We start from the raw sequence: 17,054 nt of genomic DNA, 5'->3' as shown, positions 1-17,054 counted from the left end.
CGCTGTATTGGATGCACAGGATTGATGAAGCAATGCAATGCTGCATAAATCCTATAGACAGTCTTAAAGTTTTTTTTTTTCATTCCATTGACTAGAACCCTACAACAGTCATTTACGAACCAAAGCTGGAAACATAATAGTATACATTTAGACGCTTCTGAACAATGTCAAATGTCTAATACTATATGAAATGTTTTACATATGCAATAGATTCTAAGGAAGTTTCTAAAAATTTTCCTTCTAGAAGTTTCTAGGACCTTTATCAAAAGAAAGACAGTTGCCAAAAAGATCGACGTGGCTAAGTACGTTGGGTCTGCTAGTTATGTAATAAATCCCTACAGAAATCTCTGGATACTTCCCTGGAGGATTTCCTGAACAAAGGCTTGAAAAAACACCAAAATTTCGGGAGGAATTCCAGCAGTAGTACCTAAAGAAAAACCTCTGGAAATATCACAGAAGAAATGTCTGAAAAAAAAATCTTACGCAAATATCTGAAGAGATTCTTATAGAAATTCCCGGAAGAATTTATGGACGACGTCTCAAACGAATACCTGGAGGAACGCCAACAGAAATGCCTGGAAGAATCGAAGCAGAAATCATTGGAGGAATCGCGGGTGAAATTGTCCAATAGGCATTTTTGGAAGTATCCCAGGAGGATTTTCTGGTAGAATCTTTGAAAAAATCTCTAGAGAAAATTTCGAAGAATATCGGCAGCCATTCCTGAAGCAATCTAAGCAGAAGCACAGCAAAAACGCCTACACCAATCCTTGTATGTAAGGTACCCCGGGGCAAGTGGGACCTAAAAAAATGCTAGTTTAGTTTTGTCAATCCAAAAAATCAAACATAAATAATTTTATAATTCCAATGGTTCTAAAAGACATTGTTGGTATATTTCACCTTATTACCGGGCGTTAAAACTATTTCAAATTTTTTGCATTCTGTATATTATGCATATAATAAAAAGTGGAGCAGATCTGCATTTACTCCGTATCACGGGGCAAGTGGGACCTATTCGGAATGTTTATACAAATGGCGTAATATAGTTGCTGCTTATATGTAAAGTAGCATTAATTGTAAATATCTTATACGAATAACTATGTTAGGCGATTTATGTTGGAAGAGTTTTGAGGTATCGTGCATAAATTACGTAACACATATATTTACGATTCACTGAGAAAAAATTGATTTAACTTTAAGCAGCTCGTGCAAAACAAATTGCATTTTTTATTTAAAAAGCGCCATAAAGTTAAATTCCGAAAGATTTCCAAACTTGCTTTTCATGTTACGTAGTTGATGAATCTCGCCAAAAGATTTTTCAAGATTTACAGATGTTATGTTTTCCCTTGCATAATTTTACGATCATTAAATAAATATTTTGAAATCGTGAACATTGAGTCGTTTTCCAATTTTTTTTATACTTTATGGCCGCTTCCTTAACACTCAGAAAAACTCATTATGCAGCGAAAACGAAAAAATAATAAAATTTGCTTAGACGAAAATATGAAAAATTGATGGTTTCGAAAAAAAATATGTTCTACCCAAGACTTAGCCATTTTAAACAATAGGTTAATCATCAGAATAAAAGGAAAAAGTATAATTCAACGATTGATTACTTCAGGCGCCGATTTTTACTTCACTTCTGTGTAAATTTCGACTTAGGCTGACGAAAGCGAGATCAAACTGTGAAAATGTGTTTGTTTACTCTCATAAGTCTCACTTGCTCCAGATGCTGAAATGCACTGGGCAAGTGAGAGCCGTTACCTAAAGGTAAAAAATGAAAATAAATTACAGCTATTTTGCTTAAAATAATTCGCAAGTACTCCAAACATTATCCTGAAACCGAAAAAGTTTTACTTTATTTGTTATTCTATTTTAAAACGACGAATGTAGTAGAGTACGTTAATCTCACTTAGTGAATTGAAAATTACATATGAACAACAATAACATATATGGTCCCTTTATGGTGAGAACAATTACAATTTTTGAATTCAAAGTATCCATTGGCGTGATACCTATGTTTTCCATGAAGAATGTTTGCCATAAAAATGAAAAATAAAAAAAAAAAATAGCTGTAGGTCTCACTTGCCCCGGATTCTCACTTGCCCCGGGGTACCTTATGCCAGGAGTAATCCCTGGAGGCAATTCAAGAAGAAATTTTGGCTTCCTACGACAATTTCATCAGGAGATTCTACTCTAGTCTAGTCTAGTCTAGACATACACAGCCATTCATTAAAAAAATCCTGGAAAATGATAGAATCCTCCTGGAAGATTCCGAGACGAAGCTTTGAGACGTGTCCCACGAGGTACTGAAAGAGGTTTTCCTGAAAGAACTTCTGGAGGGTTTCCATAAGCAACTCCTGGGGCATCCAAAATGGAAATTCTAAAGGTTTTCCATAAGGAACTCCGTAAAGATTCATAGAAGGAAATACTAGTAGATTCCCAAATGAAACATGGTAATCAAATCCATTATGAACTGTTGGGAGATTTTCAGAAGAAACTTATGAATTTCCAGAAAGAAGTTCTAGAGGATTTCCATAAGGAAATCTTGAGAATTACTCAAAAGAACTCCTTTTGAATTCCCCGTAAAGAACTCATGGAGGATTTTCAGTAGGAACACCAGGAGGACACACATAAGCAACTTCAAAACGATTTTCAAAATAAACTCCTATAGGATTCCCAGACGCCTGGGTAATTCTCTGAAAGATTCCTAGAAGATTCCTTTGAGAATTCCTAGAACAAAGTCCTGGGGATTTCCCGAAAGATATTTTTGAGGATTCTTTTTGAATAAAACCACGGAGCAATACCGTGAAATCACTCCTGCAGGAATTCAAAAAGGATATCTTGGGTTATTGGGCATTCAGAACGAACTCCTTAAAAATTTGCATTCTCAAGTGAAACTCCATACGGAATCCCGTAGAAACTGCAGAAGGAAGTTAAAAATGGGCACCTGGATTAAGTCCACGAGAAATTCTTGAAGAAATTCTAGAGGTCTGAAACTCTTTCAGGTATCAAAACGAAGACTTCTTAAATAATCCCAAGAGAAATCTACTGGAGGAACCTACATTGAAAATGATTGAATATATGTAAATATATATAATCAAATCGATGGGCGTAGAAAACATGCTATAGTTCTGAATTCTCCAAGGGCCGAAAGCCGAAAAAGTTTCCTGGGACAAACTTCCAGCAGTCGAAAGCATCCAAGGAATCCACAAGAGGAATTTGTGAAGAAATTCCCAGTGGGAGCTCCTGGATGAATTCCCAGGGAGATCTACTGGAGCAATCTCCAGAGAGACCTCCTGGAGGAATCCCCAGAGAAAACTTTTAGCGAAAACCCCAAATTTCCATTTGGGGATTCCTCTAGTCGTTTCCCCCGGGGATTTCTCCTTGACCTCGTTGTGGCCCACAACTTGTGAGGATTTCTTCAGAAATTCCTTCTGGGGATTCCTCCAGTAGTTACCTCTCTTTTCTTGAGGTTTCTTGAGAATTACTCTCGGAATTCCTCCTGAAGATTTCAATGGATGTTCCATGTGGGGATTTCTCCAGGAGTCCCTTCCGGAAATTTTTCCAAGAGTTTTAAGGGTATTTTTTCAGAAGCTCGTTCTTGTGATTCCGTTAAGATTTCTTTATGAAATTTGTCCAGGAAATTCCTTTTGGGGTTCTTCGAGGTTAAATTCATCTGGAGATTTTCCTTGTAGTTCCAATGAAAGTGCTTTCAGGGAGATTGGTGTTGCTTCTGGCGATTTTTCCAGGACTTCCCACTGTGGATTCCTCCAGAAGCTCCCTCTGAAGAGTTCAATAGCAGTTTCTTTAGGGAATTCCTCCAGGAGTTCTCTTTGTACATTTCACCAGGACTATTCAATCAGGAATTTCTTTTAGGAATTTTAATGAAAGTTCCTATAGGTTTCTTTTTTCAAGAGCTCCCTCTAAGATTTCCTCCAGGAGTTCCTTCTTGGGATTTCTGAAGGAATTCGCTCTGGAGATTCCTCCAGGAGTTTCTCCTGAGGTTTTCTCTAGGATTTCCCTATGAAGATTTCTCTAGGTAATCCCTTTGCAAATTTCCTCAGGAGTTCCCTTCAGAGATTTCAATGGAAATGTCTGCAGGGATTTTACCCAGCCAGGAGTAATCTTTGCGGATTCCTCCAGGAGAATTCTTTCAGAAGTTTTCTCTAAGGATTTTAATGCAAGCATTTAGAGGGATTTTTTTTTTTCAGGAGTTTCCTCTGAGGTTATCTTTAGGAATTTCTTCTCGAGATTCCTCCTGGAGTTCCCTCTGGCAGCAGATCTTTCTGAGAATTCTCGGATCAGTTTGTTCAGAGGGTTTCTCCAGGTGTTCCATCTAGTGAATCTTCCAGGAGATCTGCTGAAATTAAAGCAGATTTCTTTAAAAGTTTGTTTTGAGGGTTCCCCCGGGAAGTAACTTGCGGATTCCTTCTGAAGTTTCTTCTAGAGAATTTTCTACCTGGGGAGTCCTCCAAATGTTTTTTTTTCTTGAGATTTCTGCAACAGTTCCCTGTTTGGTTTCCCAGAATTTTCTTTTTGGGAGTTCCCTCGGAAGATTTCTTCAAAAGTTTCATTTTGCCTCAGGAGTTCTTTTCAGAGATTTCTGTTAGACTGTATTCTAGGAATTTTTCCAGGACTTCCTTTTATGGATGACTTTAGAAGTTCGGTCTGGAGATTCCTGCATAAATTACTGGTAGGGATTATTCCTAGAGTTTTACCAGTCCTCCTGAAGATTATTCACGAGACTTCTCTTGGAATTTTTGTTATCGATTTTACCTCATACGGATTCCTATACAGGAAGAACCACCAGAGAAATTCTCAGAAGCAACTCTTGAGCAAATTCTTGGTAGAATTCCCAGAGGGAATTTCTGGTACGCATCTCTGCTTAGTACCCGCATGTTCACAAAACGTAAGTTCTTGGTTTGGAAGGGAAGTTCGCGATATCTCATTAATACAGATTAAAAAATTCTTGGCGCAATTCTTAATAGAATTACTAAAATTGTTACAAATGCACCACAAATCAAAATCATTGGCAATTCGGTAAACTAAAATAAAGCTTTGAACTTCGGGAAACACTTGATCATTTTTTTTTATAAAACTGTATTCAGAAATCAGCAACAAAAATCCCAAATTTATCTCATTATTTGCTCTATCAACGACGGACGCAATTTTTTGCTATTTTTTAGAATTTGTTGTAATACCCTGATATTACTTTTCCCCTAAATCCAATTTCCATTCATTATCCAATCATAATATCTTGTCCTTCCACAGGTTTTTACAGCGGTTTTTTCATTCGAGTGCTTATTGAAGGTGATGGCCCTGTCAAAGGATTTTTTCCTGTGTGGCTGGAACATATTCGACCTGATTATCGTTTCAGCCAGCTTGCTCGATCTGATCTTCGAACTGATGGAGGGCCTGACTGTGCTGCGGGGGTTGCGATTGGTAAGAAGGGCTATAAATCTATTCACCCAACACACAACTCAAACCTTTCTCGTCGACAGTTACGGGTACTGAAACTAGCACAATCATGGACCACGATGAAGGTCCTGCTAAGTATTATCATATCGACAATAGGTGCTTTAGGTAATCTGACGTTCGTGTTGGTGATTGTTATCTATATTTTTGCTGTTATCGGAATGCAGTTGTTTTCCAAAGATTACACGCCGGACAAGTTCGCACCGGACCCGGTGCCGAGGTAAGTCTCTGCACTACACTGTTCGCCATGTAATGGAAGTGCCATTTCGAGTAATCGACATCTTTCTGACGCAGATGGAACTTTAACGACTTTTTTCACTCGTTCATGATGATTTTTCGCATCCTGTGCGGAGAGTGGATCGAACCCCTGTGGGACTGCATGCGGGCCGAAGAGGAAGTTAGTTCTATTACTGCTGGGGCCCTACTGTGCAGTATAAATCAATTTAAACGTTTTTTTTTCTTCGTCCATCCGTAGGAAGGAGCCTCGTCGTGCTTTGCCATTTTTCTTCCGGCGCTGGTGATGGGCAACTTTATGGTTCTGAACTTGTTCTTGGCCTTGTTGCTCAACAGTTTCAATTCGGAGGAGTTAAAGTCGAAGAAGGAGGTACGTTCCGGTATTCTGTTCATTCTAGTTACTTCAATGTTCGAACCCTGAAATAAATCATCATTTCGTTCTCATCACCATTCATCATCGCATTCGCATTGCATCAATATCACTGTTAGATGTGTCTATTTCTTTGATTGTGTGTGTGTACTCGTGCCCATAAAACAACACGGACGAACAAAATTCAATCACCTTCAAGGCGAAAAATACACCTCTCCAGACACCACTTGCATCCCCCAAACATACATTCATCACTTTTATGGATAGATGTGTTGATGGAAATTCACAAGAAAAAAAAAGTCGATCCAATTCAATTAACTCCACACATGGGTGTCAAAGTAGATTTATGTGTCTCTCATACGGTATTATGAACGAACTGTAACTGCACGGTGTAGCAAAAGCAACTACTGAGTACTGGTGTTGTGATATTTTTTTTATGTTTTTTGGTTCATATTGTCAATGTTAGATGATGCATAAAATGCATGAAACTAACGGTAAAAAAAGATTATTAAAATGAAAATGAATAAATAAAATAAAATAAATACAAAAAGTAAAGAAGGTAAAGCTATATTGAATGTATAAGTAAGTAATTATTAAAACATGTAAAATGTATAAGACAGTTAGTTTTCTTTTTTAAAGATCGAAGAACAACGTGTTAAACAATGCTTATGAATTACATATATACAAGGAAAAGACAAAATGATAGAGACAGGCAACGTCCACTTATAAAAAAAAGAGGACAAATAGCTGTAACTTCTTGAAAAGTGCATCAATAAATCTCAATTTTTACTGTAAGTTAATCGACTAGTTGTGTATCAGTGATCTAAAGTTGAAAAAGTTTGGGCTATTCTACACGAAGTTAAAAAGATTCTAGAAAAAGGTAAAATTTTTCGATAGCCAACTTTGAGTAGTTATATCTTCGGATTCAATAAACCGAATGCAATGAAATTCATGGCTTGTATAATGGGCCATGATAAACTTTTGACTTAACTCAAAATTCTTAACACCAAATTATCCAAAATTTCAACATCGTTTCAAAATTCGAGTTGATAATTATAATTAATTTAAATACCCTCTAATTGACTTGAATATGAATATACTTTGGAGAGAGTAACAAAATAGCCGGTAATAAATTGCAAAAAGTAATAGGATGCATATAAAAAATAGACTATTTTTACTAAAAAAAATAAAATAAATGAAATCGCTATACTTTTTTTCTTATTAATAATTTCAAGTTAAGTCAAAAGTTTTTCAAAGTTTATTATATTATGTTATTATATTATGACATAACGGTCAAAATTTCATTGCATTCGGTTTATTGTATTCGGAGATATAACAGCTCAACGTTGACTATCGAATATTTATATTTTTCCTAGAATCCTTACAACTTAGTGTACATAGAATAGGCCGATCTTTTCCAATTTTGGAACTGATATACAACTAGTTGATCTACTTACAGTTAAAATTTGATAATATTTGATGCGCTTTTCGAAAAGTTACAGCTAGTGAGTATTTTTTGAAAAGTGGCCATTTTGTCTATCCCTGATACATGGAAAAACTTATTATTGATAATTAATATGATTCTTTGCTATGTGTGTCTACTCAACAATGAAAATGGAAATTACTGCTGCTTACAACATACAACATTCTAATCTAATTTTATTGCTTCCTGACTTGCGCAGAACTAGGGAAGACAGAAGACCAGAGATGTCATAATGCCATATACATATACAGATTTACTTGTATGGTACAGAGCATTCATACAGATCGTATTTTTATGAAATACAGAATTTTGGAAAGTTATTTATTTGTGTAAAGAATACAGATTTTTTGAAATCGTAAAGTGACAGATGTGGCAATGTGTTTACAGGAAGAACTGTTAAAAATGACGGGATGAACATCTTTGCAGAAGAAATTTTTCTGGGACGCTTCTGTGGAAAGATAGAACTGAACTGAAAGGTTCGAACTTTGCTGCTTCGCGTTTCAGGTGGGTTTACAGTTCTGCCACCATTTCAAATGTTCATATCCACATGTCGACCACTAAGCACACAAGTTGACCGGATTTTGTGAAAATCCGGCTTTTGAGCCCGGCGCGTCGCATTATACCTTCCAGAGCGATGTTGAAAAGTATGCATGAGAGTCCGCCCCCTTGTCGCAGTCGCCAGCGAGTGTTTAATGAACTGGTAGTTCACCCGAAACCCTTACGCAGTTTTGCACACCCTCCATCGTTGCTTTTATCAGTCTAGTCAGCTTCCCAGGAATACCGTTTTCGTCCATGATATTCCATAGCTCTGTACGATACTGTCTTATGCCTCCCTTTATGTCGATGAACAGGGGATACAACAGGACCTGGTCACGGCATTTCTGAAGGATTTTCCGTACGATGAAGATCTGGTCCGTTGTCGACTGTTCGTCGATGAAACCGGCTTGGTAACTTCGCTCAAACTCATTAGTTTTAGGTGACAAACGACGAAAGATTATCTGGGATAGCACTTTGTAGGCAGCATTTAAAATGGTGATCGCTCGAAAGCTCTCACACACTACCTTGTCGCCTTTCTTGTGGATGGGACAGATTATCCCTTCCTTCCACTCCTCCGCTAGCTGTTCGGTTTCCCAGATCTTGACTGCTGCGGTGCGGACAGATGGCCAACTTTTCCGGGCCCATCTTGATGAGTTCTGCTGCGATACCGTACTTATCAGCCGCTTTGTTGTTTTTGAGCTGATGGATGGCATCCTTAACTTTCCTCAGCGTGGGAGTTGGTTCGTTCCCGTCCTCTGATGCACAAACATAGTCATTTCCTCCGCTACCTTGATCCCTCGTGCCTGCATTCTCTTTGTCATTCAGGTGCTCGTCAAAGTGCTGCCTCCACCTTTCGATAACCTTACGTTTGTCCGTCAGGAGGCTTCCATCCTTATCCCTGCAGATCTCGGCTTGCGACACGAAGCCTTTGCGGGATGCGTTGAGCTTCTGGTAGAACTTACGTGTTTCTTGTGAACGGCATAACAGTTCCATTTCCTCGCGCTCCGCTTCTTCTAGGCGGCGCTTTTTCTCCCGGTCTGCTGCTTACGATTCTGTCTGTATCGCTCCACATTCTGTCGGGTTCCCTGCTGCAGCATTACCGCAGCATTGCGGTCCTCCGAGTGCTGCGGGAAAAAAGTTTCTGATCGTTTAAATTGAAACATGTTATTATTTATTATTATTTTTTTATTTAAGAGGTTTTAAATTTTATAAATTCATTCGCCTCTAATAGTAGAGAAAGGCTTGTAACTATCTTATTAATTATAACTTATCTAAAAGTTGGCTATTTCTTAGAAATAACAAGAGTTTTTCTTCATGGTTAGGATCGTTACATAGAATATCTCGTACCGTTCCTGGTAAGTTCACCATATTTCTATTGTTTTCGTAGACTGGACAGGACACGAGGAGATGGTCCACTGTAAGGCGACAATGACATACATCGCATTCGGGGACGTCACGAGAACTTCCTATATAATGGGCGTGTGTCAGCTTCGTATGACCGATCCTAAGTCGAGATAGAATCCTCTGCTCCTTTCGATTTTTTCTGTCGTTCCATTTGCTTGTTATTCCTTTCACTTTGCTCAAAAACAGTTCTGCTTCATTTGACCACGTTATGTGCCATGCATATTCTATCGATGATTTGATGTGTTTTCGGGTATCATCCCCTGGTAGTCTTGTGTTGATCCGCTGGCTGGTCCTACCGGAAGCTGCAAGTCGATCGGCCTCTTCATTCCCGACGATTCCCTTATGTCCGGGAATCCAGCAGAATGTGATATTGGGTTTATACTTCTTTTCTATTAATTGTACCCAAGGATGGCGTGATTTTCCACTTTCGAGTGATTTTAGAACACTGGCTGAGTCAGTGAAAACCACCACAGGATCATCAAGTTGCTGTAATGATTCTACGGCTAGTTTTAAGGCAGCTGCCTCGGCTGAAAATACGGAACAGTGATTGGGAAGCCGATACGATGCGTTGATATCAGGACCGCATACACCGAACCCCACACAGTTTTCGGCCTTCGAACCATCAGTGAAAATTTTCGCGTGAAACTTGTAATTTCTCTCTACAATTGCCAGAAATTGTGCTTGTACTTTCAGCGGGGAGTCGTTTGTTGTGAGTTGATGTTTCAGTCGCCAGTCAATTTTCGGGCAGGGCTTATCCCATCTGCGATCCGTTATCCAGACTAATGGAAGTGTTTTTGGAATTCGAGTTCTTGTTACGGTGTGGTACAGGTTGTTAGCTATTGTTGTAAGAAGACATTGGGAAGATGTATTTCTCGATCTTTCGGCGGCGGATATTGCCCGCTTGGCAACAACGAGAGCTAATACATGTTCAAAAGGAAGAACTCCGGCCTCAGCGCACAATGATTTTAATGGCGATGACGGGAGTAACCCAGATGCTTCCCGAACCATTTTATTGTAAAATGGCGAAAGCGCTTTTTTGAACTGATCGGAATTGCGACTTGTTATTTCTACTCCATAGAACATTTTTGACAAAATTAAGCTTTTACCAACGTTCATAATTGTGTTGCGATTGCTAGTGGATTGGCACCGGCTAATCGTTTGTATTAGACTGTTCCTTTTTTGCAATTCAGTTCTTACATGCTCAAAGTGGTAGTTGAACGAGAGGTGTCGGTCAAAGAATACTCCAAGTATTTTGACGACCTTTTTGTACGGGATCCGTGTACCGTCAACCGTGACTTCCCTGGACCAAGGATTATGTCGATGGTTACAAATATGGGAGATCGAGCATTTTTCGGCAGCCATTTGAAATCCAACGGAGTTTGCCCATCTTGCAACTGCTCTAATGGCTGCTTGAAGTTTGATACGGACTCTAGTAGCGTTTTTTCCGACAACAACTAACACTATGTCATCTGCATATACAAATATTTGCACATCTTTGGGAAGACATTTGAAGAGAGACTCCATAGCGATCAAGAACAGTGATACTGCCAGAACAGATCCTTGAGGAACTCCGTTTTCTTCCGTGTAGGTGCGTGAAAGCTGATGGCCGATAGATACTTGGAAACTACGATGCGATAGAAAGGATTGGATGAATAGGGGCAGATTTCCCTCAAATCCCCATTCTTTAAGTTGTCGGAGAACTCCTTCGCGCCACACCCGATTGTACGCTTTGGAAAGATCCAGAGTAGCTATGTCGATGTGCAAGTTTTCGTTCATCGCTTTATCCAGTGTGCTACCTAGGTCTGCCATGTATGTTGATGTACCACGGCCTTGACAAAAGGCGTGTTGCCGAGAATCAAGAAGATTTCTTTCCCTAAGACATGTCACCAAACGACGATTGATCATGCGTTCAATAATCTTTCCGTTGCAGCTAGTTAAGCTGATGGGACGGAAATCTTGCACTTCCTTTGATCTTGTTCCTGTTTTTGGTATTGGAATGATCGTGCTGTTTTTCCACTCATCCGGAAAGCATCCAGTAGTCCATAGTCGGTTGTAGCTGTCAAGAAGTTTTTGCTTCACAAAGATGGGGAGTCTCTTGAGCATCGGGTATGCTACCAAATCTGGTCCGCAGGATTTTCCCGTGGCATGATCAAGAGCCCAAAGAAGCTCTGCCATAGAGAAAGGCGTGTTGTATGGTTCATTAGCAGCGGTTGGGTTATGGGAGAATATTGTTGGATTGGTTTCGACTTTAGTTTTCCTTTTTAAAAATGATTCTGAGTACAGCGCAGAAGATGAAATAGCGCTAAAGTATTTTCCCAATTCGTCTGCGACTGCCTTCGGATTATCTGTATGTTGTCCATCAACTTTCAGTTGAAAACCCGAAAAGCGTTTCTTTCCTCGCAAGGCATTCAGTCGTTGCCAAACTTCCTGAGTTGTTGATTGAGGACTAATACCGTCAACAAACTGTTGCCACGATATTTCTTTAGCTTGCTTTACTACCGATCTGCATACTTTTCTTGTTTCAAACCACTGTTTTTTCTTCAAGTCACGGTTTGGATCCTCAGGTGTTGTGCGTTTCCAGGCACGCAACGCCTTTCTACGCGATTTTATTGCGGTTTTGACCTCGTCGCTCCACCATGGAACAGCTTGTCTTCCTGGTATGCTTTTGGTACGTGGGATATGCTCTTTAGCTGTTTCGGCAATGATTTTTCCTAATTCCATCGCAGAATACTCTTGGTTTTTATCTATTTTACTATCGATGCTAGTCTCAAAGGCTGCCCAGTCTGCTCGATCGAATAGCCAACGTCGTCTTCGTCCGATGATAGGAGGGCTATCGTTGCCAAGAATTTCTATAGGGTAATGGTCACTTCCTGCAGGATCGTGGTGAATATGCCAGCGAAGTTGATTAACAACACTGCTGGAGCAAATTGTCAAATCAATAGCGGATCTTCTTTGCCCACTGATGTACGTGTCGCTTCCATCATTTAATACAATTAAATCGTATTTTTCGCAGACGCGCATAATTGCTCTGCCTCTTGGATCATCTCGTGACGCACCCCATGTCGCATGGTGTGCGTTAAAGTCCCCTAGAATTAGTAGAGGGGGCTCTAGTTTGGAGATCATGTGGTCGAAGTCTTGTTCGAAAGTTGGATAGGGCTGAACTGGGACATAGATGCTAATTACGGTACAACGGAATCTGCCCTCGAGTTTTGTTGCCAATGCAAGCATTGGAGTGTCCAATGGGATGTTTGAATACGGTTCATCTATACGCACGGCAATAGCGGATCCTTGGAAAATGTTGCTACCGTTCGTCGTACGCCACGTGTATCGACCACGGAGCAAAGGAGCCAGATCACGTGTAGCGTTCGGGCGAAGGTGGTGTTCTTGTATTGCCAAAACTGTTGGTAAATGATCCTTGGTCAGAACGTCTAGGTCGCTTAGGTTCCGATATAAGCCGTTGATGTTCCATTGCATCGCAATTCTACGACGCTTACCTGATGCCCCGTCAAATGTACTGTGTGTTCTCGTTGGAGATGGTGCTGGTTGGGAGTTCCTTGAAATGTTGTCTAGTGAACTGTCACTGCGATGGATCCTGCTGCCACTTGGAGTTTGTTCGTCGTTGTGGGTTGCCGTCTCCTTTCCCCTTGTTTGCTGATACGATGTATTTAGCTGAACTTCCGTGATCGTTTCGACTTCCATCGTGGCGAAGCGTGACTGGTACCGTTGATTGGTGTCTGAAACGTATTGTTTTGCAGTACGGTGCATTGGGAAACTTGTAACGGATTTATGAATACTTGCCCTTGGTGGGGGGCATTCCACGCCGACTGCCGCCAGAGGCTCATCGAGCGAACCCGGAACATCCCTGGTCAGGGTCGGCGTGGAGGGCCTCGCTCTTGGCGAATTAGATAGTTCGAAGTTTGTTGCTTTTGATGGCATCTGCGACGAACGGTGTAGAGGGTTGCATACAACAGCAATCGGAGGCTGGGTTACTGAAATGTAATGTTTTGAAGAACGATGCGTTTGGAATCGTTTTGTTATTAATTCAGAAATACTTGCCCTTGATGAAGGGCAGTCCACGCCGACTGCCGCCAGAGGCTCATCGAGTGAACTCGGTACATCCCTGGTCAGGGTCGGCGTGGAGAGCCTCGCGCTTGGCGAATCAGGTAGGTCAGTTCCTTTCGTTAATGGTGATGTCTGCGGTGAACTGGGTAATTTGTTGCTTTTGTTGAGTATGGAGGTGTTGCGTACCACAACGTTCGGGAGCAGAGTTGCTGAAACGTAGTGTTTTGAGGTAGATTGCATAGGGCAACTGTTAACAATTGAATGAAGAATACTTGCCCTTGGTGTTGGGCAATCCACGCCGACTGCCGCCAGAGGCTCATCGAGCGAGCTCGGAACATCCCTGGTCAGGGTCGGCGTGGAAGGCCTCGCTCTTGGCGAATCAGATGTTTCGACGAATGTTGCTTTCGACGACATGCAGGGTACGACTTGAAGATTGTACAACTGGTCGTAGATGCTAGCATTAGATAACGCATTGCTTGGTAGAGGGTTTCTCGTTCTTTGCTGTAGTACCAAATAGTATTCCGATTCATTGTCCATTGGGGAGCCGTTTCTGTCTTGTCCAGACTGGAGAGAGTTTCTTCGGGTATCCGTTAACTTATCCATGGGAATTGCGGGGTCGTTGGTATTGAGAATAAATTTGAGGAATTTATCCGTTTTTATGCTCACTCGTCTATTTCAATGGTTCTTCCGCCTGGCTCTGGTGTGAGGGAAGGACGTTTGATGTTTTTTGGGTTGGTTTCAGTTGGAGAGAGTTCCATGGCATGTTTCCTACTTTTGCTTCGTGTTCGCCTTTCGTAGTCAGGTTTGAAATAGTCACTGTCGTTTTTCTTTGCCGTTTTACGTGCGATGGTTGGTGGTGATTTGAAGCCTTGGTCCTTTCGCGACATTCTTTGTGCGGTCTGGTTAGATTCTGAAGGGCTTGTTGTTGGTTTGACCAACTGCTGCTGTTCTTTAGGTTCTTCACTGGTGGTCTTTGATTTTTCACTAAGGATGGTGGACAGCTGGGATTTCAATAATTCAATTTCGGCACGTAACTCAGCGATTATTTTGTCCTTAGCAGATTCAACTTGGTCTAGTCTCTTTTGAATCTCACTTGCCATTGTTTCCTTCTGTTTCTCCGCAAAATAGATTTTACGGGCTTCTGCGGCGGAAATATTACGGTCAATCTTCATGCAGATGATGTTCTTTTCATCCTTGTACTTCTGGCATGCACGGGAGGTTACCGAGTGCGGGCCTTCACAGTTCTTGCAGTAGGGTGCATTGGTGCATTTTTCTCCATCCACTAGATCGTGTGTTTGGGAGCATTGAAGACAAACACCCGTCTGCCCGCAGAATTTACGTGGGTGTCCGTAGGTACCGCAATTGAAACAAATCATTGGTGCTGGATAGTATGGATCCACAGGTACTCGGAGCTTACCAAATAGTACGATTTCAGGCAAAATGGTTCCATGAAATGCTATCACTACCAGTGGGGTATTACGCACAGTTCCGTTGATCCGCTTGGTGATTCGGCGCACGGATTTCACTCCCTGCGGCTGCAGGTATTTCAGAAGACTATCTTCATCAACATCTGTAGAATCTGCCTCGTATACGATCCCTTGTACGACGTTCAGCGTAGGGTGGGAAAAAACTTCGACGGCCGTACCATCGGTTAGTTGCGACATTTGGCATAATTTGTCCATGGCAGTCTTCGAGCTAGTGCGAAGGAGATATCGAGTTCCTCTACCTTCCTTACTAATCGTGACTTTCGGAGACTCACTTGAACCGAGTGCTATGTCAATCGACGCACTGATGATGAACGGATTTGGGAGTGGGTTATGCTGATTACTACCAGCTCCTTCAGTTTGGGATACATCTTGCTTACGACGCATTAGTAGAACCATAGTTTGCCCTAACTCATCTTCGCTCAACATCCAGTCTGGCTGTCTTCTTGCTCCAAGCGATCCGCCAGGGTCATTAGGCCGCCCCCCTCGGGGGCCAGGCTGTAACCCGGCCATCAGGCCAGGCCGATTAAATAGTCCACTTCACTTTTGTTTTTTCTTCTTCTATTTTCAGCACCGCTACAAGTGCGATTTTTGTTCTCAACTTGCACTCGGGTCAATACCACTATACAAGCGTTTAGTAAACCGTACAATAGAAAGCGAAGCACAAACACAATATCAAGCTCAATTGCTTGTGAGACACAATCTCGTCTGCAGTATTTTATAGTTTACTGCACTTAACTATATTTCTTAACACTTTCAATGCACCGGTTATTGTTATGTGTTCCGAAAAGCACTAATTGATGTCACTTATACGGATAAATTAGACGGAAATACCGAGTAACTTGCGAAAAGAACGCGAGTGCCACCGAAACACGTGTTATCGGTTACAGTATCCCGAATACGATGTTGAAACATGTTATTTCAATCCTAAATCCTGTAAAAATATATGTCCATAATTTTCAATGACATCAAAATACAAAAAAAAAATGAAATTTATAATAACACTTGTAAACTAAAACGAAAGTCGTGAACTTCTGTCAACGACCAAAGTTTTTTAGGCACAATTTAGTGCTGATTTCGAAACCGTGCTTCTAAAAATTATAAGTAGAACAGTTTTTAAGTTTTAGTTCAATATCGCGTTTTACATTTTTTTTAATATGGAATTTACTAAAATTCAAATATCTTGCGTTTTGTTCAACTAATTATGAATCTTTTTCCATAGATTATAAGCGGAATATAATACCATTCGATCTTCTGAATGCTGGTTTTTCGTGAGATTGATGAAATTCAAGATATTGGCTAGTTTAAGGGACGATCTCCTTAAATTTTAGCAAAATTTCCAAAAATATATGAAGAAATGTATTTTTTCAAAAACTTTTTGAAAATTCTTTTTCAACGTTCATTTTATATATCATATGTAGTCGAGTTACAGTAAAAAAAATCAGCTCAATCGGAACCTTGCTTGAGCAGAATGAGATGAATAAAGTGTGTGACTTTGCTTGAAAATAGAACAAAAATCGTTTTCAAATCATCAACCTTGTATTGAAAGTCGAAAAAATGTCAGCTTTACTGTAATTTTTTCCTTTACGTTTTTGAACTCAGGGCATGATTCTACACCAAAAATGATCATTAGCTTACCGAGTTCAAAAATGCTGTAAACTAGTGTAATCTTTACTGAAGATTACTTAGTATATTTTTCATCATTATATGGAAACATTCGGTCTTACCCAGATTAATGACAATAATATCATAAATGACGCCCAAATGTCATTTATTTCGTACAGAGTTTGCAGTAATTTCCACAAAATGTAAAGTTAAATAAAAATTCTTGCAATTAGAGGAGAGTTTAAATTAGTTTTTGTTAAATAAAAGTTGTTATCAACATGAAATTAGCAATGGTAAGTGTTTAACATTAATTTCCTCTGTAGATGCTTAATTTTGAAAATGATTTAGTATCAGGCAAGTAGCGAAAGATTCGTTACTTCAAATGAACCAAATCAAACTT

At 40.2% G+C, this 17,054-nt stretch overlaps 1 protein-coding gene across 1 annotated transcript in view; it reads left to right on the top strand.

Annotated features, from left to right (window-relative positions):
• LOC109426789 (sodium channel protein 60E) overlaps nucleotides 1–17,054 on the top strand; it is an 820,640-nt gene that overhangs the window by 758,206 nt on the left and 45,380 nt on the right. The window contains exons 18-21 of the mRNA XM_062853525.1: nucleotides 5,272–5,442; nucleotides 5,502–5,695; nucleotides 5,770–5,872; nucleotides 5,951–6,079. Coding sequence (XP_062709509.1) covers nucleotides 5,272–5,442; nucleotides 5,502–5,695; nucleotides 5,770–5,872; nucleotides 5,951–6,079 — 597 coding nt within the window. The remainder of the gene's footprint in view (nucleotides 1–5,271; nucleotides 5,443–5,501; nucleotides 5,696–5,769; nucleotides 5,873–5,950; nucleotides 6,080–17,054) is intronic.

This window comes from Aedes albopictus, chromosome 2, assembly GCF_035046485.1.
Source record: "Aedes albopictus strain Foshan chromosome 2, AalbF5, whole genome shotgun sequence".
In the NCBI taxonomy this organism is placed as follows: domain Eukaryota; kingdom Metazoa; phylum Arthropoda; class Insecta; order Diptera; family Culicidae; genus Aedes; species Aedes albopictus.
Note: the sequence above shows the minus strand (reverse complement) of the source record. Positions and strands in the feature narration are given on the sequence as shown.